Source organism: Cyclospora cayetanensis, unplaced genomic scaffold, assembly GCF_002999335.1.
Source record: "Cyclospora cayetanensis isolate NF1_C8 unplaced genomic scaffold, CcayRef3 CcayRef3_contig_5, whole genome shotgun sequence".
NCBI lineage: Eukaryota > Apicomplexa > Conoidasida > Eucoccidiorida > Eimeriidae > Cyclospora > Cyclospora cayetanensis.
The window spans coordinates 112821-137322 of record NW_020312480.1 but is presented as its reverse complement, the minus strand read 5'-3'; the positions used below and the strand labels follow the sequence as shown (position 1 = coordinate 137322).

The following is a 24502-nucleotide window of genomic DNA, read 5'->3' as shown; positions in this document are numbered from 1 at the left end:
CGTTTCGCCATCGTGTTACCGCAGGACCTATGGCTTTGTGTCTGCGTCTGCCTCTTTTCAGGCAAGCCTAAGAAGCAAACAATTGGCGCCTGGCTGCTCTTGCCATGCTGCATTTCATAGGTGGATTGTGTGCTCTATTTATGCGGGAAACGCTTGCACTGTCCTGTTGGGGGTGATACGCGTCGTGCGAATTCAAGTTGTGTGCTGGTCTACCGAACACAAAAAGCTGCTCCTCTGATTTGTCCAGTACAGTATAAGATTTCTGAACTGTGCTCTTAGAGTACAAACAGGATGGATACAGAACTTGTGTCTAATGTATCCAAAAGCGGAGGGTCAAGGACATATGTGGCCGACGCATGAACGGCAGGAAAAGGGGATAGAGCTGCGAGGGCTCAAAACAAAGCCGCACAGCATAGTGCCCATGTGCACATTTTTATGGCTGCTTACTTGCGAAGTTGCAAAGCGGCTAGGCTCAAGTGCCTCAAATTTGAAGATGGATAAGTCTCTTTGGCCCAGGCCAGTCCCGTTTCCGGGGTGTCTGAAATTTATGTGCGTGACGGGCAAACTGGCTGAAGGGCTCCACAGGACCCACTAGTTCAGTGGATATGCCGAATGGCCATAACAAGCATAAAATAGTTGGGGAGATATTTCCTTCTCAATATAGTTGCATTCGTTCCCTGCCTTTTGCATTTTTCAAGGAGTGTGCTCCGTCCATTTTGAAGAAGTGACACACAAGAAGCATGAGGCAGCAATTGTTGTGTCTGTACTTCCTGTATCGTCAGTACTCACAGAAAGCCACTATTTTGCGAAAGTCTGACCATACATTGCTTTTAGGTCGCACCACCTACGCCACTTGTACTTCCCAAAAGCTTAAGGCCCTGGCGACCAGCCGCTTTGCATCTTCGGAAGTAGGCAGCCAAAAAAGTGTACACCTGGAGCTTATGCTGTGTGGTCTTGTTTACTCTCGTTGTCTTTATTGTTATCTTGATTATTTTTATGTTTCCCCCGTTTGTGAATTCTGGGTTTCACTGCGTCGCCTGCCCTATTTCCAAAATCGTTTCACTGCAAACTGCAGCCTTATTTCACGATAGTTCTTTGCAATCAAGTAAATAGATTGTATGCGTACGTGGATATAACTGTTTTTTCTTGGTTAGCCACACATGTGGATCCATTTGGTGTGAAGGGATAGAGAGAGCTGGCCGAGGGACCTTGCTGAGAGTGCTGCCAGCATCGGACGAAGTAGCTCCTTCTACTGAAGCAAATTATTTAGAATACCAAGCGAATGCTAATAATTTGTCGTAGATACCTGAACGCATGTAACCATTCATCGATCCACCTCCCGAATTCCAGCGAGACGTGACCACCGGTCTTTTTACCGGGGGTCACTAGATATTTCAGTGTTTTTCGAGCTCTTTCTGCGCGACACTTCTACAATAAGGCCATTGATTTATTTCGCCAGGCCTTTAGGTCGCTTGGGTTCTGTAGTCCCTTCTTGTAGATGCACCGACTTTGTTCCCGGAAATTAATGGCCAAAGCGTTTCGGGACTGGAAGACACTGCTGCTTTGAGCGGAGCTCTCCTAGCAGTCATATATCATCCTTCTCATGAGCTTTATTATCAGTATGAACTCTTTGTCGTGGAACTTCATCAAAGCTCTGCTTTCAACATGCATTTTTGGTGCCTTGCGGTTTTCTCGACCAACGAAAAAGAAGCCATCTCTGTGATTTGATGGCAGTAAATGCCTTGGACCTCTGGCATCCCTAGCTCGTCTTCTACCGGAGAAATAATGTTTTCTTGAATTGGTGGTGCTTGGGACTAGTTGGGCAGCCCGTAATACCGTTGAATACACAAAGCGACTAAATTCATGGCGCGGTCTCGTGATTTTGAAACTTCTTCTATTGCTGCGCATGTTCTCTGAATTCAGCTGCTTAATCTACTGCTTCTACTTCACTGTAAGCTGTAGCAGTGGACAAGCTCTATGTGCGAGACAGATGCAATGTGACGAAGGGTGCTTTAATACTTCCTTTTGTCCAGGATTTCTGTTCTGCTCTTCTAGCCCCCACTGACTGGCGAATTGATTGGCCGCTCACGGTCTTCGAATCTCACTAGAATTTCTTACCCTTAGCACTAGCCCAATGGGCGTCGAAACGAACAGCAGAATGTCGAGCCATTGTAGCCATACAAAAAGTAGAAGCATCCTTTAACACTCTCCACATACTAGTCTGCCTAATGCTGCTGGTGCAATCCAGCGTGGCTGTTCAGGGGTGAATACCGCTGTTTTCCTTGCAATTATTATGTGTAAGGCAGCTGCAATGTCCAAGAACTGTCTACTGGCGTGCATAGGATCGGAGGCAGCGGCGGCTGTGGTATTGCTCTTGCTTACAACGCTGTGCCTACAGCGATCGAAAACACGTATAGGAGTTTCAGCTTTTGTTGGACGAATTCACAAAGAAAGTCGCCGAATATTACTAAGTTACGAGTCCGCCAAGTTGCGTGTCCCCAGAAGCCCGCATTCACGCTACCACTGCTTCATCTCCCAGTGGATTCCATAGGACATCGGAGCCACAGTTTCTACTCTGCAGCGCTAGTACATTTGCGTTGATGTGAAGACCAACATGGTGGATTTAACCAAATGATATAGTTTTGTAGGAATGAAATCGGTTTTCTAAATTGGGGGGCTCTCCTGAAAGTAGAGCAACTGAATGGAGAATGAGTCAAAGATTAGTCAAACCCCACGATCCGAGTCGTTCAAAGGAGGCCCTATCTAGGGTGTCTCGCCTGGTGGTCAGGAAGCATGCTTTGTGAGCAAAAGACAGAACACGAACAGCAAATGCGCTACGTGGCGGCAGACAACACTAGAGCTACATTAGTTTCGCCAGAGGCTAATGAGCGTATGAATTCAGTCACTCGTGGAGGGCCTTCAATGCTGGATATGTGTGCTCGCTTTAAACTGGCAAGGACTGTTAGTCTCTCCTGTCGTCCCCGCGAGTCGTCTTTTTCTCTGGTTCTCCTTAGGTGGCCCTGGAAGTAGTTACGGAGAAATAAACAATTCCTGTCATTCACGCTGCTTCCTCAACAGATTGGGATAATTAGCATTTTGCCGTGCCTCAGTATACGCAGCTTCATCGCTGTAATGACTCGCTGAGTCAATCTTCTCACGCTCCTGATAGCAGACGAGCCTATGCTGAGACACCGATATTCCGGTGTGGGCACCAAGGATGCCGCCGGTTTTCTCCTTGAAATATGAATCGATCTAGTATGCTGGAACAGGCGAGGTCGTCTTGTATTATTACTACTCAGCAACTTTCCTCGTGGAGGCCCAAGGGGTGCACCTTGTGAGCCTATAAATGTGGCACACAGAAGATGCAGTCAACGGCGCCACTGCAATTACTTCTCTATTGTGATGGGGGCAAATAAGGGCCTGTCAGATGTGTACTGTTACAGATCTACACTATCCGTATACAGGGAAAAACTCTTGTGATCTTAACATAACTACTTTGACGCTGCAGCACTCAGTATAGGCATGAAGCAGTTCCCAGCCTACAAGAGCTTTGCTTCAGCTCATTGATCGCCATTCGCAGTGTAGCAACAGTTGCATCGAGCAATAATTGTAAAACGAGAAGGATCAGCTGAAAACCAGGAGCAGTATTAGTTAATTTACGGGGCTCCGAACATAGATTTAAGGAGGGAACATGAGAGGCTACATCAGTCAGCCAGACGAATACGATAATATGCCACAGGGTGTATCTCTCGGAAATATATAGCACTGGAACTACCCCTTCACTGACCCTCCAGGAGCAGCGCTGATTATTTAGACATCTCGAAAGGTCATCCCCGTGCTCGCAAGCAAGATACGAAAGCGTGCGACTTGCGTTTCCTCTTTCGTACCTGTTCCTGCTAAGAAGGAAACAAGCAGCACTACAACTGACCAAGGAGTCAAAGCATTGTATATGTCCTATGCGCAGCCATTGACTTTCCACGACATACAGGCTATACAGAAGAGGCTATACAGAAGTAGTGGGGCTGCAGCAGTACTAAACTAGGGTGAGAACATGCCAGATAGTAGATTTACTGATGGTTTCGGATATCTTCTTTTGACCTGGTACAATATCGACACGCAGAAACGAAAAGCCAGGAGTTTGCTTCTTCACTTATCCCTTTACGATATATTTACAGCCTCAGTATAAAGATGGGCCTTGCAATATCTCTTGAAGCGCCCCCTCATTCGTTTCACGGTGAGGCCTGCCCCTGTCGCCGTTTGGCACTGTGTATCTTCAAGAAATCCGTCAGAACACTCTCTTATTGTCCTTCTCCTAGACGTGCTCAAAAGAACGATGTAGGATTCCCAAACCGACAGTAGTTTCGGCTATTCATAACCCTATGCCATCCTATTTCTAGCAGCAATAGTCAATTTTTACGTGTGAAGGTTTCCGGTAGCAGTACTTTCAAGCGCAGAGGTAACACAAGTTAGGCATTAAGCAGGGCAGTTTTAGGAGAGCCACGCAAAAAACTTAAGCTGAAGTAAGGGTATATCCTTTCTCCTTGAAAGGCGGCTACCCCTGCAGGCTGCCGAGCGCAAAGGCAAGGCCCATCTAGTAATCTTGTTTTGGCTTCCCCGGCTTGCTGCCAAATGCGTTACTCATGTGGCATGCTTTACTTAAGCTAGAAGCAGCTTCCATTGGACTACTCTGCTGGCACCGAACTGAGAAAGTCTTTCATTTACTTAATCGGAATGCGTCCACCAAACCCTTTCTTGACTTTCACCCATCGTGAAGCAAACACACGTGGGCTCCAAAAAAACACTAGAGCCGAAATCGCTACTAGATTTTGGCCAATGCCAATAAAAGAGCCCCTACACAGCTCCACGGGTGCGTATATATCCCTCAGACCGCGGCCCCACAACTGCTGCAGCAGCAGCTACGGCAGTAGCCCTGGAGGTGATGCCCCCAAGGGACGATAGCTCAAGATATTCTCGGCTAGGCCACTTGCAGCACTGCAAAAAGGTGCCCCTGCCTTGTGCTTTAGTTCTTCATTCAATGGGAGAGGTGGCATCGATGATCTCATACACATCAAAGGCACCGCACGTAAATCACTACTGGGCCCTGGTGCCTCTGCAGCGCTTGAAGACGTAAAGTTGGAGCCGCCTCTCCTAAAGTCTTTGTTGACATTTACACCGGCTGCTTGTATAACCCCTTCAGAGGGCCTCTTCCTTGTATCTGGTTGACTGTGAGGCGCTTGGCCTTGAACAGAAGGCCGAGAAGGAATACGGCGTAGGATGCTTCTCGAATCTTCAAAGTTTTTTCTCTCACTCAAGCTATTGATATCGACCCAAGCATCTCTGACTGGAATGCGAGTCGCCACAGGGGGCGTTTTAGCTGTGGACATCCGACCTAGAGCTGCTGGTGTAGAGATATTGTCTGGCTTGTATGGGGTCCTGAGACCCGTGGATATCATGCCGTCAGCAGTCTCTGATCGTTGCTGCGAGGGCTGCACAACAGGCGGAGACGCTGCCCCTTTTGAAGCCGAGTGAATAGCGCCACGGACACCCCCCTGTGAGGCGGCGGTAGATGCCCTTGAATGTGACTGCACAGGTAGAACGTTGTTGCGGCAGGGCTGTTTCCTTGTGGACAATTGTGCTTGAATGGACGCAGCTCTCCTTGCTCCAACTTTGGCCTTTGCCACTGCAAGGAGCCTTAGAGAAACGGGGTGGGTTTGTTCTCTCAGGCTGTCAAGCCGTGACAGATTGCTGCCCATTGCACTGCCAGAAGGCACCCCGTGACCACTAACAGCTCCAGGCCTCGCACCTGCTGTGTCAGTTTTCTCGAAGGTGTTGCGTGCAGTCAAGGAGCCCCCGATCGGCCGTGACTCAAGGGAGGTCCCATTCGCAGTAAAAGTAGGAGGACATACTGAACGACGCAACAGTGAATTTCCCCGTGCTGTTGCTGCTGCAGCTACTCTGTTGCTATCGACCGGCGGCCTTTGATGTGTCCTTAGGGACAGTGCAAGGGGCCGAGCTCTGCTGTCTGAGATTGTAGACTTTGCATGATGGCAGCTTGAGGCTATTACAGAGGACTTCCGGCTGGTTGGTATGGAAGGAGTCTTCACTGTTGCCTGGGAGGCTTCAATACATGCCTGAGGCTTAGGCGCGCCAGAAGGAAAGGAAAGTTTGCTCCCTCGCGAGGTGTTGTGCTGCTCCTGTACCTGCAACCCACTCTGCTGGAGCTCTTGTTTTGTCTGTGCGCCAAGGTCATTGCAAAACTCACGTGATTTCGCGGTTTTGCTTGAATCATCCGGACCAATCACTGTTGAGCCTTTATTGTGGCTCAGTCTGATGCTAATCCCAGCGGAGTTGTTGCTGCTAGTTCCGCTGCTAGTTCCGCTGCTCTTATTTGTCGCTCTTAATGATAAGGACGGAATATGGGTTGCTCGCGAAGCCGTTTTATTCAGCTCTCTGTTCTGCATTCTTTCCTCAGTGTGCAATCGCCGTCCTGGAGTTTGTGTCACCATGGTCGATGGCTTTGTTGGAATTAAACCCCCAGGCACCCTGCGAGGAAGCTTCTGGTTGCCACCTCTGGAGCACCTGGCTTGAGCTTCCGGACCTGCACATCCCGAAGTTGAGTCCCTCTGTGTTGTGGAAGTGAGGCCAGTGGGGTCTCGGACACTGCTTCCTCTCCCTGAGCAAGCCGCGCTGTCTCTGCAAATTCCAGCTTTCGAGGGACTTAGGACTGCTGTAAGTGGCGCTGCTGTTAACGACCCCCTTGCGCCTTGTGACTCTGCTTGTGAACGAAGGATGGCATGCTCAACCGAGCAGCGTGGGGAAAGCAGAGACATCAGCATCCGCGTAGAACTCTTCTGCTTCTCTAGGGAAGGTTTTGGAACTGTGCTAGCTGGTAGGGAGCCTCGAGTCATCAAAGGCCAGCACGCAGGCTGATCTGCATTTAGTAATTGATTCGGAAGCCGTCCTACAAAGCGTTGCATGTGCTCCTCGCGCATCTGCTTGTGCTGCCGCACAAGTATGTTATGCAGCAGTTGCTGCGTTGTCTGCAAAGTGTCCGCTCTAGGCTGTACTTGATCATGCTGCATCGATTGTGCTCCCTTGATTTGCACAGGCTTTCCTTGCCCCCGTTGTAAAATGTTCTGCCTTACTGAGACGTCCTTCTGCGTGGCAGTTGGTGCCTGTTGCTTTCGCAAAGCTGAAAGGATACACTCTTGCTCTTGAAGGCGTTGCGTGGCTTCAAGCTCTGAATGCATCGAGTCTCTAAGCAGTTCCATCTGGTCCTGGCTGCGCCCTCCATCTGTAGGCAGTGCACTGGATTGCAATTGTGCTTTTTCCTGACTGGAATTAAGTAAGTTGTCCTCCACGGCGTCAAGGCTATCACATGGCAGTGGGATGGATCTGCGTAAGTGCGATGCGTAGGGAAGCCGTTTCTCTCTTTGTGTCAGTGCGCGGGCAGCTGTGTGCTCATGGGGCACAGCAGGAAGTTGTTTCTGCCAAGCTGCGGCGGTCATGCTATGGTCTGGCTCTCTTGGGGCAGCGGAAAGATTTAGCATTTTGCCTCCTGTTGCTTGGCCACCTGTGGCTGAACGAGGTCGTGCACAGCTGTAGATGAGACGCTCCGGCCGTTGCCGAATGCTCTGGATTTGACGGCGCACTCTTGTTTGATCCACCTGCCGTTGTAGCGATTCTTGTGAATTGAACGGCTCGTTTCTTCTTTCTTTTGCATTCGCAGGTTTTGCAGTCTCTCTAGACGCGGTAACAACGCCGTCGGTCCTCTTCTGACAAGCCTTATGCGAAGAAGAATCCAGTGCGAACTTGGCCAGTGCCACTGAGGCACCCTCACTGCGCATTTTCACAGCAGGGTCAGGACCTTGTACGCTTGGGCATTTGACCCGTGGCGACCTAAGCGCCTCGTTTTGAGGGCTTGGACATTCGAGGCACTGTTTTTGCTGCTGCTTTGCTTGAGAAGCTGCAGCATCCTCTTCACGCCTCTTCTTGATACATAGTAAGTGGTACCTGCATTGGAAACAAAATAGACGCTGCAGGCAACACGTATTGCCGAGTAGTTTAGCCTACCTGTGACCTTGTCTTCACAGGTTTGATCGTGCATGCTCTAGAATGCTAAACACAGCCTCAACAGGAATATGGAATTCAAAATGAGGGTAAGCGGGTGCGTACGTTGCCGCATGGGCTCCTACAGGATGGCAGCGAATGTGGCATTCAAGAGCCTCCACCGAGAATTGACAGCGCGGCATTTGTTCCAGGATATCCCTTCTGAGCTGCAAAGCACGGATTTAGATGTAAAAAGCTCTTCTTGTCAGGCTGCAGTCTTTGCGTAGGCCCAGCCTCAGCACTTCGGGGTCACGTGGAGCCTCTAACACTCCAAGGCGAAATCCCTGGAAGGCGTATGCGCCTTGGAGCTCCCGCTCACAGGGTGCATCTCTAGTTGCTATCTCACTGGTTACCTGGGCTGATGAAGACTGGAGCCACTCCGAGCAGGCGCGGCAGCTGGCGAAGCAGCACACGGGTGGACCGAATGGCCAACGAGAGGACGCAAGGCTTCGGGGTATCTGCCCAAATCCTTCTCCACCACTTAGCCTGTGAATAAATTTTGCAAAGAAATATGCAGTCGGAGAGGATTTGCTAAGGTGCTGGATCTTGCTTGCAATCAAACAGGAACGGAAGCTCGGCTGAACCAGGGTGCGGCCACTCCGACTGCTTGCTGCTTTAGTTAGGAAAGTGCAGCTGCACCCTCTGCATATTGTTCAGCCTTAGATAACGCGGCCTGCTGCTGTATCAACGCTTAGCCAGGTTTCCAAACGGTCATAGATATACCAGAAGCACACTGGCTGTTGCTAAGTGGCCCAAGGTTGGGTGAAATCTGAGTACCAGGGATGCTGCTTAATTTGAAGTGGACCGAGGCGTTTGAGCGGACTCGTGTGCAGAATACCCCGCAGAAGACTGCAGGCCTCAGGGCTTAGGTGGCTAGGGCATCCAAAGTGGCCACTGATGATGCGCCGGTATAGGCCCTCAGTGGTGCTCTCCTCGAAGGGAAGACGCCCTACAAGCAGGGCGTAGAGGATAACTCTGCAAGCAGAAAATGTAGCAATCACAGCAAATTCTTCGAGGATATGCATGCAGACAATCAGAAGCAGATTGCTGCGGGGTTGTTGTTATAGGCAGGACCTGCTCGACATCCTTGCTGCTGTTGTGGGCACACTTGACACACGAACAAACGCTTTCAGCCAAATCGCAATAAGCTGACTATCAGATGTCTCAGAGGAAGCCCGAGCGCCGCCAACCTGCCTGCCACTCGGTCTCATGTGACTTGCACTTTACTTAATTCTACGGTAGATTATCCATGGACAAGTACTCTTTGGCGTCTTACCCACAACTCCAGATGTCGACGGCTAGCGGGGAATAGAGTTTTCCCTGTACGATTTCAGGTGCAGCGTACGATGGGGAGCCACATGCTGTCACAAGCATTCGTTTGTGGCGGTACAAGTTGGAAAGCCCGAAGTCAACTATTTTGATGTTCATCGAGGAGTCCAGTAAAAGATTCTCAGGCTTCAGGTCCCTGCCGGTCCAGACACACCGCATGTAACGAAGCAAACTGGATATATATTTCAGAGACCTGCTGAGAATCGTATGGACAACACACTCTGGATTGGCATAAGACGGCATGCCAACGCTGAGGCAGCTCTAAGTGACGCGCAAACTGGAACACCTCAAGAAGCGCATTAGAAGCCAGAAGAACTCATGAGAAATACAGCGCACGGAAAGTTTAGGGGTACGCGTATGCCCAGATGGTAGTGCAGTACGGGGATGTGTTACCTATGACAGATAAACATGGAGTGTAAGGCTTCGACGCCCGAGAGGATTTGCCTGAAGAGCCTGCGGGCTGTCGGCTCATCGACCCGCTGCCGCTGCACTATGAAGTCGAAGAGCTCCCCTCCACTCGCCAGCTCCATTACGAGGTAAAGGCGGGAAGCTGTTTCAACAATCTGCAGACAGGGCGAACGCAACAACCACAAGATGCGCAAGCTCAGAGCTACATTGAAAGTAGCAAGAGTCATAATCCCTCCGAAGAGCGCAAGTGCCAGTGCTACATCCCCAAACCATCTGTGACAAGATATAGCGAAGTTACGGCAAGCCTCTGGAAGCGGGCACTGCACGAGCCAAACAACTGGAAACCCCGCAGGAACTGTGGGAGAGGGAGGGGATCTCGGGGTAGGGGTTCTGCATGCGTCTTTCCAGCTTCGCAGAACGCGGCCCCATACAAGATACAGCCGTCCACCCAAGGCCTCCGATCTACACTGCACGCTTTGGTCAATCGAGGTATTACCTCTAGGAGATGGATTATGTGGGGGTGCCTGACAGCCCTTAAGATATGAATCTCCCTCAGAACTCTCTCCGCATCCTCTGCAGCCCTCAGTTTGTCCTTCTCCAAAACTTTAACCGCCACACATTCTCCAGTCAACGTATGGGTCCCTACCTTTACCTTTCCAAATGTTCCCTCTCCTATTGTCCGTCCCAACAAATAGGAGCCCACTATCTTTTCAGGAGTCCCTCTGTGGAGTGCAGCGTCTAGCTGGTGAGCCTCTAAACGCCATGGCTCCTCTGAGGCACCTTGCCCCCCTTTCGGCTCCCCCTTGACTGATACAGAATTGCACTGCTGTAATGTATTTACTTTCCCCGTTGTGTTGCTGCACGAGGCACTTGTCTGTTTTTCTTCTGGTATAGGGGAGTCTAAAGGGGCCCAAGGGCGGCCTGTACTACTGCTTCCTGCAGAATCCTCTTCCTTTTCCTTCCCAGCGAACACTGGCACGTGTGTCATGGGCCCCCCTAAATGACCTGTATGCCGCACAGTTCCCCCTGCTTCACAGCGAATCTTCCTAGCTTCCAGCTGATGCACGAGGCTCTTCACAAGGCTGCGTGCTGCACGCGGCGTTTCACTCTTAAAATGTGCATCGTTGCGGTCTGTACTGCTACCGGAGGCCCCGACTGCAGATCCCCGGGCTGTCAGATGCCCCCGACGCTGCTGTTTGGCGAGGCTTGTAGAGTGCTTCTCAGCCTCCCACTCGCTGTATTGCAGCAAGCGTAGTGTATAGTCCCTCATAGCGGTTGCTTCATTAGCAGTCAAACGCCTTCCCTCACCAAGGCACTGTGGCCCTGGGTGGCCAATACCATTACGGTCCTTTAAGGTATTCGAGGCTGCATAAAGAGACTCCAGATTTAGCCTGAGGCGAGCCCCAGAGACTAACTCAGGGGCCCCATTGCCCCCAGAAGCATGCTGCTGACGGGAGGGTGAGCTCTTCGGCTCCCGGGAACCCCTTGAGCAACCAATAGCCGAGCCGTCGTGCCCGATGGGAGCTCTGGAGAGATCTTTTACGTTTGCAACTGCGTTTTGAGGCTCGTCTGAGTGCTTTATATCACGATAAACCTGGGGTACTCCATGCGAAAAGGTTGGAAGGCGTCTTTTGGGATCTCCATGGGGAACCTTGGGGGGCCCTCTGTAGGTGCAAAGGTGCAGCAGCACTTCCCTCTCCCCCAAGTTAATGCCTTCTTGAGACCAAAGGGGGGCCAAACCAACTCCATGTTCGTACGCTTCTTCACGAAGAGGCACCCTGGAAGTCCGGGGGATTTGGGGGAGGCCATTGGCGGGGCTCCTCCGGATATCGCTGGTGGCGATGCCTGGCCCCAAAGTGAGACGAAGTGGAGGCACTTCAGGCAATCGCTGTTTGCAGCCTAAGGGATTTCCGCGGGTCCCTTGTAGGCGCAGAGCTTCCTCTTTTTTCAGAGGCCTTACTTGTGGAGGGGGTCGCATTGCCGGGACCTCGAAGAATTTCGCTGCAAATAATAGTTGATATATGGTGATATATAACGCTCCGCGCAACTCCCTTTCATAATACCTGCACCATGGATCCTAGCTAGCAACCATATTCTTGAAAGGTGCATCGGTTATCCTGCCTGTATAAAGCAGATTTTGCTGTTAGGAGACGCCATACAGTGTTGCTAGGCAATTATGAGGCATAGAAACGAAAGACAAGATATCTTGTGCCTTTCTAAATGCCTGCAGCCTGCTAGCTTTCGTCTGCCGCGAGTTCGGGTGCTTGGTGTTGTATGCGCTGGTGACACCGCTTGGACGTTTCTCTCTTTATTGGATTCGGGGGCCTTCGGCGTCGCTTCTAGCTTAAGCCTACCGCTGCGGGTTTCATGACACTTAAAAAAGATCAAATTTCAATAAGTAATTGGGAATGAGGGGGCGGAAATTGGGAGAGCGGAAAATGCCCAGGGGAGGCCTACGGCTCGCAGTCCGCTATATTAAGCAAAAACACTCAGAGATTCGAGTAGGGGAAAAGGGAAGAAGAGGGGTCACGTGACTGTTTTTTTACAACAATAAAATTTTCTATGAAACATTGAGAGCTCTACGGGCTATAAGATACGAGACCCCTGCAGCAGCCAGAGCAGGCCTAAAGGCCTTGTACGGTTCTCAGAGGGACACAATAGAACTGCTGCTATGGCTGCCCAGCTCTCTAACCCAGATAGAGAGAGAAATGAGCCCGACGAACGGTTTTTTTCAGATCTTCGTTGTTCTGTACCATTAGACAGAAGTACGCAGACGGCACATGCACGGTCGCTGTTGGGGCCGCAGCCACATACAGGAAGGAAGGCCCAGCTCGCAAGTCTGCCTTCCTCAAAAAGAACCTTATCTCAGCTAGCAAACAGAAGAAATTTCAATCGATATCTGGTACTAGAGGAGGGAAAAAACAGGGAGGTGTTGGAAACAGAGGCACGATTTCATGCGGAGACATCTTCCAAGTGCGGAGCCAAATTGCAGATAGAACCCGAAGCCAGCGAATTAAAGAGTGAAGATCTTGCACATTCTCTCGGATCATCACGACTAAGCTCGTGCAAATTAATCAGCCCCTCCAAATGCCGTGAAGTATTTCATGGTTCCCCTTCAAATGCTACTCGCAGCTGCGCTCATGCGGTGTGTGCGCGCGCATTCTCGCGTTAACCCGAGGCAGAAAAGCATTAAATTCATCCATCTTCTTTTTTGTCAAGCATCTCACAAAACTTGGGGTAAAACTAAGTTGCACTTTTTGAATAGAGGACCCCCGAAGCTTCGGGTTTTACATGGGATATCTAGGCAATATCGCCGGGCATCGGAGTCTCGAGGTGACCCTGTGGCGTAGGTGTCCTCGAACACCAGTACATCAGCTGCCAATATCTAAACAACACTTCTAACGGATTTGAGATATAGGCAATTATACTACGGTATTCTAGTTTCTGCTTTGGGATTTGTGATGCTGTATCAACCAAAAACCACTCAGCTCTCCCGAGGCCACGTTTCCGATGAAAAATCTTTGCCCCGTAGAACGCTTGGTGGAATGAGTCCACAAACGAGTGACGTCAGGAAAAAAGCTAGGGTAGAGAAGGTGGCTTGAAAAGTGGCACCAGCTCCAAGCTACAACCAATGCCATGCGCATCAGTTCCGCAGTATCGCCGAAGAGAGTGGCCTGTGCGGTGGACAAGCTCCACACAAGTGTATGCGATCAAACTAACAATGGTTAATCTATTTCAACAAGAAATGCCGTTATTCTTTGGCCGCTGTCCTCTATTCGTCGTGAAGTGAGCCTAGCTCTATCCCGCCCAGATAGATGCAATGAGACACTGCGCAACGGTAATATGTGTGGCCGTGCGCGATTGCCCTGATTGCGTAACACATACAAGTAATAACGCCCGCGTACCCTACCTCAGTAAGGCCGAAGCCTTCTATGCCGAGGTGACAAACGAAAGCAGAAATCGTGAGAATATGATAGTTTTTAAATACTTTTACTGTCTTCGAGGCTGAGGGTCTCATTACGTAAAGCCTAAGAGTCTTACAGTCTGTTAGTCCTATGGAGTAGCACAGACCTAATTAGCTTTTTCATCTTCCTCCGTGTTTGACGAACCACGGGCTCTGCCTCCTGCTGTCAGTCACCTTCCGGAGTCCATTCTCGGGACTAAAGCCTTAACACTGCCTCCCTTCCTGATTCATTCCTCCAAATTCCTCGAGTGTTCCTCTATGAGTTTTTATCAAAACCCTCCCAGCCAATAACACGATCTAAACTCGTGAGGCTCCCACCTCGTTCCACAAAAGAACTCCCCTTGTCACCTTCTCTGGCACAAAGAGTCCCCGGCATGTTGGCATGGACAGCTCAAATGCACCAAACTGCACCTTCAGAACAGTCCACGCAGTCCCATGTAGTAGCTTAGCAAAGATGTGCACATCACATACTTTCGTAGAGTGGCTTAAGCCCTTACTCTAAAATTAGAACTTTGAAGCTGAGTCGCATGGTTGATTTTTGACGACCTGATAAGGTGGTAACTGGACTAGGGACTAATGTCTGACATCAGCTTCATTCGTTAAACTTCTTAAATATTTATTTTACTTGTATTGCCTCACAAATTCTCGCTTCTCAGAGACACTGTATTGCCCAGAACGGTCTTCAGACTCGAGGAACTGCAGTAGCAGTTTAAGTTAACGTATGCATAACTGGTTTGGCAGGTAGCCTGCTTGACAAGTGATTCAAAAATACGCTAGATAACTTTGTCTCAAAGCCAGCACATGTTCGAAATTTTGTCTTGAATTTTCTTAGGCTACTACTACTTTGTTCCCTACATATGACCAAACAAGAAACAGTCGTCGTATTGCTCCTCTCAGTGGGTAATACAGTTTGCTGTTCCAACCCCATAGACATCCCATTTCCCTAATTTGCCTCGTGTTGCCCCTTGATCGCTATACTGGGCACCACCTAATAGAAGCAATAGGTCTACATTTCATGGCAGCGAGTACGCGCCTAGGTACAACCCCGCAGTCCTAATAAGAGTTTCTTGCTGCACACGCAATCCAACCTGTAGCTCAAAGACCACAAAGATATTCTCTCTCTCACGCAACATTTGCTTTGATTATTCGCGTTCATATATCTGTTGGAATCCTTCAGTCAAATGACTGATTTGGGCACCAATTAAGGCTATGCTGCTGTTCCTGCTACAGCCGCAACATCAGCAGCTCTAAATGCACTTGCTTCAAAGCCCGTTTGAACCGCACAGTTCTAATAGAATGTGGAGATTCCCTCAACCAGCTGAGCAGCAAATGTAGGAAACCGTCTCAGTTATTTACTCCATGTCACTTCTTTCCGCTGTTAGTCACATTGAACTTGAAAAATATGATGTCGCCGTCTTCAACCACATAATCCTTCCTGAGACCCAAACAAATACACCGAAAAATCCACGAAAGAGTAACTCGGCCAACAGATGCACCCAGCCTGTGACGATAATGCAGTAGACGACCCTTGTAGTGCAAGCAATAGAAACTGATTATAACGCGTCGATCTGGGTAAGGCAAAGAAGAAAGAGCAACTTCGATCAAAGGAAAAAGTACATTACACAGCCAGCAGTTTGAAACAGCTGGGAAAGGAGTAAACTTCACATGTGCTAGACCACTACCCGTGAAAGTACGGCACCGTATGATCGTGTACGAACCAAGAGAATATCATTCATACAACGGCAAATACACTTATCACCAATATTTAGCTACACCAGCACAGTGACAACAAGGGACATAAAACTTAATGCAGATAGGGTGAGCACGTCGCTGCCTGACCCTTTTTGCAAGTATTTGCCTGCAGCCTTCACTGCGTTCTCGCTGCCCAGCTCCACCAAGTCATTGTACTTGTACACCTCAGCGCAAATAAAACCTCTTTCGAAATCCGAGTGAATGACACCAGCTGCCTGAGGGGCTTTCGTGCCTGAGCAAAAAGCAAGCGTGTTGTTGAGGGCATATTCAACTATCCACACCGGTACGTATGCACACTTTTGGTTTTTGGAGGAGCTGATTCCCAGCGTACACACACAGGAAAAAATGCATCAAAATTGAGTTGGTCGGAAAATTTGCAGAGGGCCCAATAAATATATGGACGCCGGACAGTAAAGTGTTCGCATGAGATAATCTCAACACACAATGATCGTCAAAAAGGAGGTAACACAGAGATAGGCAACCGCACAGGGGAAACGCCGCTGGCCTAAACTGGTAAAGGGACGCCAAGCAGTTGAGATGCGTCAAAGCAAAGAAAGAGAACAACAGAAAAAGGGGCTGTTCCGGGAATTGAACCCGGGACCTCTCGCACCCTAAGCGAGAATCATACCACTAGACTAAACAGCCGTGTACGCCCAAGCAACCAACCAGCAGGCATAGCGCAAAAATTGACTGATACAAGACACAACGACAGCGAGGTATGCAGAATAGGGAGGATGTCTAATAGGCATAGTACGCAGGAAGCACAGGGGACAGACGATGCGGCGGCATCAATAAATGCTCGTGCTGGAAGTAGTTCAATGAAACCGATGTGTTCCTTTTGATGCAGAAAACACCAAGATAAACGCGGTCACTTTCTAAAAAAATAAGCTCCCCTTAATCCTTGCCCACCCGCGCGGATAGTCCAGCACTTCACTTCGTCTTCGCCGCATGTGAAAAAATGAATTAAATGCAGCGCGTGGTATCCAGTCTGAATAATCTTATCCAACATGCTCTTTGAGGCTCCACTGCTCTGTAAGAAATAAATGAGATGCAAACAAACGAGCCAAAGGCAACTAGTGAAAAGTCGAGGTCTTTGTAAAGCAGGCAGATGGTGTGTTGTTCATTAGAAGACACATCTAATAGCCTCTATCCTCCTTTCTCACAAAAACTCTGGCTCTAGATGACACAGGAGAACCAATTAGCTGTGAATCTACGTCCCAATTAATGCTGTAATTGCTACCTCTACTTGCTGCGTTGAAAGAATTATACATGCATTTGATCATGCAACTCCCTGCACGACCAAATATACAGCAATCTACTCTTAGAAGCCGCAGAAAGGGAAGCTCTACTTGCCGTAGTGATGCAAGCGTCGGTACAGCAAAAATAAGCCACACAGAAACTCACCTTGATGTAGGCCTCTCTGGCCTCGTCGTCTGGCTGCTCTGCAAGTTTATTTTCAAAGAAGGCGGAGTATGGAATTATGGGCCCCTGTACGTTCTCCTGAACCCAGTTGTGGATCTTCGCCAGCCACTTATTCTTTTGCCGAATGAAGTCTTTCTCACTCATATTCACCAAATACACAACGGTCTTCGCTGTCAGAAACTGGTACTCGTTCAACACTTCCACCTCTGCGGCTTTCCAGTTCCCTAAGGAGAGGACCAAAACTTCGCCAGCCGAACGTTATGAGGCGGGCCCTGCTGTCTTTGAAAGCAGATAAGCATTAGCCTTAGATTGTCTCTACTATGAGGAATAGGCAAATGGCTACGTGTCGCACTAAGGGCACGGCATTGGACAGATTGCACCACGCAGCAGGGGCTTTATAGTCTCTAGGCTAATAACCCGACAGCCAGCCGAAAAGCTATTTCTGTAATGTTCAGGCCGCAGAACAAGGACAAGCTACATACAAGAAGCTATGGGATATTGTGGCTCGACTGGAAGCCCGTTGGGATCTTGAGCAGTACACAGAAAGGTACGTCGTGATTTCAAGCGTGTGTGTCATACCTTGCTGAACCCATTTTTCGTCTTCCAGGAGCTTAACAACGGCTTGCAGAACCTCCTCCTGCAGCTTCCTGGCCTTATCGGCGGCTTTCTGCTGCCTCGAAGTCTTTTGAAGGTCTTCTATGAGCCGTTGGGCTCTCTCCAAATCCTTAAGACGAAGTTCCGATGAAATCGTAGTCAAGTCCTTTACCGGGTCCACCTCTCCCTCGCTGTGAACAATATCCTCATCTGCAAAGGCTCTCACCTGCAAGGAGATCATGAGCGAAAGCATGCAGTATCTGGGCTTATAGAATGTGCATTCGTCTTAGCAGCTAACAGAGGCGAGGACAAACAAGAATGATGAAAGAACGCCGAAGAATGCTAAGCGGGCAAGGCGTAGCACAGGCAAACACACAAACACACCACTGGCAGGCAGGACGACAAAGGCTGGAAGACACAGCCACCCTAAATGATCAAAGGGCTCTAGCGACGAGAGATAGCAGGTTCTGGAGAACAGCCGAGAAAGAGAGGCAAAGGCAGCAGGAGGGATTGCAAAGAAACGACCCGCAAAGCATGAAACAGAATACGCGGGTGAGACACGGAGAGGAAATGAATTGATTTTCTGTACGCTTTGAAGCCGCTAGTCCCTTGCCCTTACGACATGGAAAATGCCGTCTACTGCCTGGATGTGCGAAAGGAAGGCATTGCCCAGCCCTTGTCCTCTGTGAGCTCCGGGTACAAGGCCCGCAATATCGAAAATGGAAAGTGTGGCGGAGACTTCACTTTTCGGTTTAAAGTGACCGCAGAGCCATCTGAAGCGGTCGTCGGGGACTGCGAGTGGAAGAGGTGTCATACATACGGAACATACAAAGTGTACATATGCAGTAAGAGAGCTGCAACAGCGGCCTTCAGACGTGTTACTCCAAACCTTCTTTGGCGAAAGGAAACAGAGACAAAGGAGGACAGAGGATGAGAGAAGACGGCTAGGAGGAAGCCGAGGAGAGTACCCACAGAAACAGGTCCACAGACAGTGCGAGGTCCACTAAAAGAAAGCGATGAGGAAACATTATCAAAAAAGAGTTTCACGATACCTCGATGCAAACAGGCAGAGAAGACTGGGAAAATCGCTTTAGAGGAGGTGGAGGGACTCGGGAGTGCGAGACCAAAAATATGCCAAATTAAAGGGACAGCTGGCCGGCAAAAGAAGCAGGGGAAGCACGAAGTAGAGAAGACGACAAAGGGAAAAGCTACGCACAAAGATAGCAGACAAGCTACGAGGCATACCGTTCATGCGAGCCTCATGAGGGTCGATTGTGCAGAAGGGGTAGTTCTCCGCTGGTACCGATTGCTTGCATAGCAAGTTGAACGTGGTGCTTTTCCCGACGTTTGGAAGACCAACCATGCCCATCTTCAACGTGTTGCGTGGCCTAAGTTGCAAACCCCAATGAAATGCCAGAGCGCTTAGCTGTAAGGCCCCCTTCACCCCGAAGTGAAGCTGTCGCTCCTCTGACGAAGCAGTGTGCAAAGCCCAAGAGAGGCCTTAGGCCACCCGAAAAGCGTAAAGGACGGAGGAAGCAAAAGCTTCCACGAGATTCATACTAAAGCGATCCGATTTTTTTGAATATATGCGGCGCAGGTGGCAAACGCGACTGGCAAAGTGGAAAGGAGTTGGGGGAGCAGTGAGCTGACCGGCCTAGTAAGATCTTCTCCTCAACCTCATCCTTCTTCTTGGGTGCCATCTTCCTTCAGTCTGAAACGCACGAAGGAGGTAAAGGAGGAGACAGCAATAACTGTGCATAGCAAAAAGAGGCTAAGTGAAGATGAGATGTGTTGCTGAATGCAGCATGAAAGGAGAGGGCTGAAATGAAACAATTATATGCATAAATATCGATACGAGGCCAAAAGGGCCCTTTATTGTAGCCTCCTATTGACTGCTGCATAGCATGAAGACACATAAACAAGCAATGCTCTTCCGTAGTTGCAAAGGCTTGTCGACCTCGATAGAATTATACTAAGGTTTGAGGCCCATTCTGGCCTCCTGTGTTCCTCATCGCTGCGTCAGCAGGCTAATGCCTTAAGTTAAGAATTAAGAGAAAGTACATTGAGCCCCTGATTAAGCTCGCAATATACTAGGGAGTTCCTTTCCCTGGGGTTGTACCTGCTGTAAGACTTGTAGTCTTCCTTAGCCAGGACAATACCTACCACTTTCCCGCCAGGCTGATATTGAAAAATCACCAGAAAACAGTCGTTTTTAGATATGGTATATAGTGTGCTCCTCCCGTATGGGTGTCTTTCCAAAGCCCCAACCCCCCCACAACCCTACTGTATGCATGCGCATGCAGAGAACAGTCTTACTAAAATAAAAACTATACGCCATATTAAAAAAACAGTACCAAACACAGATAGGGTGAGAAAGACGCGATAGATTACATGTAGTTTGATATATTTAGACCAATTAATAACCAACCATTTTTTCCGCAGCTGTAACTGCCTGATTTTCCTCAGTTTCTCCTGATCACTGTGAGATTCTCCCTCTCTCTTATTCCTTTGTGTGTTCCCATTTTCCCACATCTCTCAAGTCTCTGCTGTCCATGACCTCTTTCTCTCCCCCATTTTATCAACTGCAGCTTTCTGGTTCCTTCAGGTCAAATTTTTTTCTCTCCCTGCGCCTCATATTACGTACTCTGTGTCCGTCAATGGCCACGGTGCATTTCTCACTTCCAAATTATATTATCTTTCCACTAGTGCCCCTTATGCTGGACAGTAGTCCAATTTCACTATTCACCTGATTTAATTACTTTTGGTACGGCCTACATGCGAACTAACCTCTCTCCGCAAGGCAGAACTTTGCGAATTGCATTCCAAGTTTAAGCTACGGTTGCCGCACTATGGTCTTTATTGGCTGCCCCACTTTTATTGTGGATACTATCGCTGCTTGTTCGTGCTGTGTGGTGGCTGCTTATATATTTACTATTGTTGCGCATACGCGCCAACTACAGCTCAATTCTTCAGGAAGAAGGCAGGTAGTTCCAACGCGGTAAGCAATGAAGAGAAGACATTTATATGTGCGCAATGTTACATGTGGGCAGGCACGAGCAGTACGTCAGTATTCGGCTATGCTACACTGAGTGTTGTGGGCAGAAAAGGGGGGAAACTGACTCTTATTCAGCTTTTTCTCAAAACTATCAAATCATATAAACTATGGAGCTAAATATCTCCCTATCGACACCTTGTATGTTGCGCGGAAATACCATTCTGCCAGCGGTAAAGCAAGGGCTTTCACACATGCTTGTAGGCCGGCCTTTGCCACCCCAACCGGCACTCCGGCAGTGTCAACTTGCATTTCCCGATGGTGCTTTTACCGGACTGTTGTGTAGGAAAACCACACATGAACTCGCACCTCATTTAAGCCGAACATCTGCTTTAAGAAAACGTGGCATCTCACTGCATCCGAAACCAGCGCTTGAAGGAGAACAGCTGCACTAAACCAGTTGGTGCTACCAATTGTAACACTCCACTCAAGGTTTCCATAGAGAAGCATCTGGCTCCAGACTTAAAGCAAGCCTAACAAAAATTATTAAGGGCTTTCCTCATGAAATGTCTCATCTTTCTCCATATGCCCTCTAGAATACTCGAATGAGGGAAGAGGGAGAGATGCGGTGCGTTTAGCTGCACTTCTCATTACTGCGAGCAACCAGAGCTAATTGCACGGACCATATTCCGTACACGCACGCAACATTGTGTCTCCTTGTATTGAGCTAACAGTACTGTGCAGTAATTAAGGTATACGCACAAACAAATCAAATAGTTACTCTGGAGCTATTTGTCGATTGCATATAGCCAGTGTGGTAGAAAGTGTTTAATTGCAGCTCAGACGATGTCTTTCCCTTGTTTCAGCATTCACTCCTTCCTTTTCCATACTCATACGTCGAAACTAACTTTATGCGGAAGAGGGAAAGAGTTTTTGCTCTATCGTGACTCTCTAGGCAAGCAGAAACACGAAGACAGTGTAAGTGTAGAACAGCAGGGTGTGCAACAATTGGTAGCGAAAAATTGACGGGGAAATGGCACATACACCAGAAAACTGCAACAGAGAGAACATGACCGCCGCGGCACGATGGCTCGCTGTCGTCGAGTTGCTTAAATATGCGAGCTTCCCGCAACAACAAACTAGAGACAAGGAAACTCTTTGAAGGAATCAAAATCTACACTTGTTCATCAGTGCCTTCGCGCCGCATAGAGCATTGTATACCTGCAAATAGACTGATGCACGCAGCGCACTTTATTTTAAAATCTCAAAGGAGAAGTACGCAAGAATGCGCAGATTCCACGCCTGAAAGCGCTTGCGCACAGAGCTAAGTGTATGCATAGCAATAACAACAATAGTGGGCACCCTTCCAGCAGCAGCTACAGCCGAAGGTTAGTAGTTCAAGCAGAAAATGCGCTGAGGAAGGATAACTAGCAAGGAACGCTAGGATTACCGTTCATGGTGAACAGTGTAGTTAACCAAAATGAGCTGCAAGATATCCTATAAGCAACAAAGCCCGCAACTGCCCATACGTCTTCCCATGAGGCTGGCGTTCTCCACCCCAATACACTAAAAGCTCCCCACTAGTGTGTTATTTGATGCTCACCAGTCGGACACTCTAGCAAGTCGACAATTCCTTGTGAATAATCCGCCTCAATAGGGGCTGCTTGTCTGCTCGTCCAGACAGCTTGGTAGAGAATAGCCTATACCTTGCGCTCCAACACATCCCAGTACAGATACCCCTCCTCTGCGGGGTCCACTGGAAGGTGCCAGTTGCATCCTTGACCATACATCGTCGCTATAGTCTTCTGCAAAACTACCAAAGCAACACCCACTACTGGGCCACACCAGTGTCTCCAAAGCGCTCAATGTCCTAGAATCTAACACTTCTAGGTTTTTCGTGAATCATCCGCCTCCATGCGGGTCACTGACCTGCGCAGCACGGTCTTTAGATAATTCGGAAAGTGTTCGAATTCTTAAAGGAAGTTGTATTTGTACTTCTGTGGCACCCCCTGCTTTTGGAGAAATCGAGAGAATGAACAAGAGCCTAATTCAAGCAGAGGATGGCAAATAGTCCTTGCCACCTGGCCGCAGACTGCTTCGTTTAGTCATCTTCAAGTGTACTTCGGTAAGCCTGCCCATCCATCAAAACCAGATCTTTAAGTTCACCAAATCGTCTAGCTCAATAGACACAACCAGCTGCCGGTTGCCATTATTATTACGTGCTTGCCTTCCTTAAACTCTGCGCATACATTCGTGTGCACTAGCCAGCTTTGCTCTAAGTACATCGGCTGCCAAGGGTGGAAGGTGGCTTGGAACTCCCAGTTTCAGGCTTATGCCAAAAGGGGGCTCTTCAGCATGGGCCAAGAGCGCGGAAGAGCAAAGGGTTGACGGTTTGATTGCAATTTTACACATTCCCTTAGCACAAGGAAGAAAATTAAGCCAAGAACTAGGCTTTTTTGTGGGCATAGGGCCATAAAGAGTATAGAAGGCTTCGGTTGGTGCGCCATTTCTGTCCATCTGCATCAGGGTGGTTCATATGAGTCATATTATGGTGAATTGGTAGTCTGGTCATAAAAACACACCACTTTGCAATAACGGGCTTTGGATACCTATACATAATGTTCCTCTTGAGAAACACACAAAGCATCAAAAAATAATCATGAATGGAGCATTTTGGCAGAGCTGGAGCAAAGAATGAAACGGGCATTTTATTGAGTCTACCGACAACGACGCAGATACTCTCCTGACGCTTGGCCTCAGGAATATGAAGACTAAAGTCCTCAGTCAGATCAATCTAAATCCTTTCAGGGACAGGAAGGCTCCGCGTAACGTCGAGCTTAGGATATTTGCGAGGCTTAAAGTGCCGCCAATCTGGGGATCTTGGTGTCTACTCTGCCGCTGAAAGAATCGGGGCACCAGAGCGACTGTGACGGTTATTGCACTGTAGAGTGAATCCAGCCATGGCACGCTATAATATTATCAAACGATTTGTGCAAAGTCGCACGCCAACATGAAGTCAGAATGTACAAGCCAGTAAGACCCCGCCACGTTTGAATGACAGCAGGCCATCCTCATCGCGGTAGTGCTTCACCATTTGCCATTTCAAAATTTGGCCATTTCAACATTTGGCAGTAGGAGTAGTTCTATGGGTGTCAAAAGCCTTGCACTCTCGCAATTCTGACAAGCAATGTCAATAAACAGATGGGAGCGACTGCGCTGCACACTGCAAATTACTGGAGAGTCGCGCGGCAACAACGCTGGCGATGCCCATAATATACTCTACTGTGAAATCCCATTGCAAGAAGAGGCACCCAAGCCGACAAACAACTCTACGATGCTCGAAGTCGTGCAAACTCTTTGGAAGGTACATTAAAGAGTGATGGCCTGGCTGGAAAGTGAGAGGACGCCCATTTAAATAATGCTGTCAGCGTTTTTGCGCCAAGCATACAGCTTTTCCGCGCAGTGAACACCGCTTCGCGGTTTCGGTGGAGCGATAAGAATATCAAGCACCATTCCGATACTATAGAGAGTCAGAAGTGAGACTACATGAGGGATTAGCTCAGCATTTGCGGTGGACGACCACTGGGAGGCCAGCCTGCAGGCAGCTCGTCACTTTTTGGAACATCCGCGACCTCTTCCTTTATACCTGCCAATTCCTGCTGTTGTCTAGCTAATTTACAATGAAATGCTTAGCAATGCATTAGCTGCAGAGCCAATAAAAGGGTATGCATGCTTAGAACCGTCTGGCAATACTGCATTGCTGAACCGTCCGCATAAAGACACTGCCTCACCCTTTGAGGTACCGATTCAACAACCAACCAAAACGAAATGGATGTTGTTGCTGAGACCAGGAGTTGCTTCTTCCTAGCGATTTCTGGCACACTAACCTCCGTAGCTCGCAGCTCTTGCCGCATGCGCGCCTCCGTTGAATT

General features: G+C 48.9%; 2 protein-coding genes and 1 non-coding gene across 3 annotated transcripts; all 3 read right to left on the bottom strand.

Annotated features, from left to right (window-relative positions):
• Positions 1-2199: 2199 nt before the first annotated feature.
• Positions 2200-11824, bottom strand: LOC34621816. Its single transcript, XM_026334758.1, has 9 exons — positions 11807-11824; positions 10343-11440; positions 9832-10001; positions 9386-9574; positions 8887-9084; positions 8463-8595; positions 8176-8276; positions 4921-8013; positions 2200-2392 (listed from the first exon to the last, which is right to left on the bottom strand). Exons 1-9 carry the CDS (start codon positions 11822-11824, stop codon positions 2200-2202), a joined length of 5193 nt encoding a protein of 1730 aa, XP_026190543.1.
• Positions 11825-15172: 3348 nt separating this feature from the next.
• LOC34621817 (obg-like ATPase 1) lies at positions 15173-19278 on the bottom strand. The gene is made up of 8 exons (XM_022735008.1): positions 19229-19278; positions 18824-18966; positions 18198-18370; positions 17564-17804; positions 16967-17208; positions 16472-16592; positions 15650-15794; positions 15173-15245 (listed from the first exon to the last, which is right to left on the bottom strand). The coding sequence occupies exons 1-8, from the start codon at positions 19276-19278 to the stop codon at positions 15173-15175; spliced, it is 1188 nt and encodes a 395-aa protein (XP_022593467.1).
• On the bottom strand, positions 16136-16207 carry Trnap-agg. Its single transcript has one exon. It is a non-coding gene; the product is annotated as a tRNA-Pro (tRNA).
• Positions 19279-24502: the final 5224 nt, after the last annotated feature.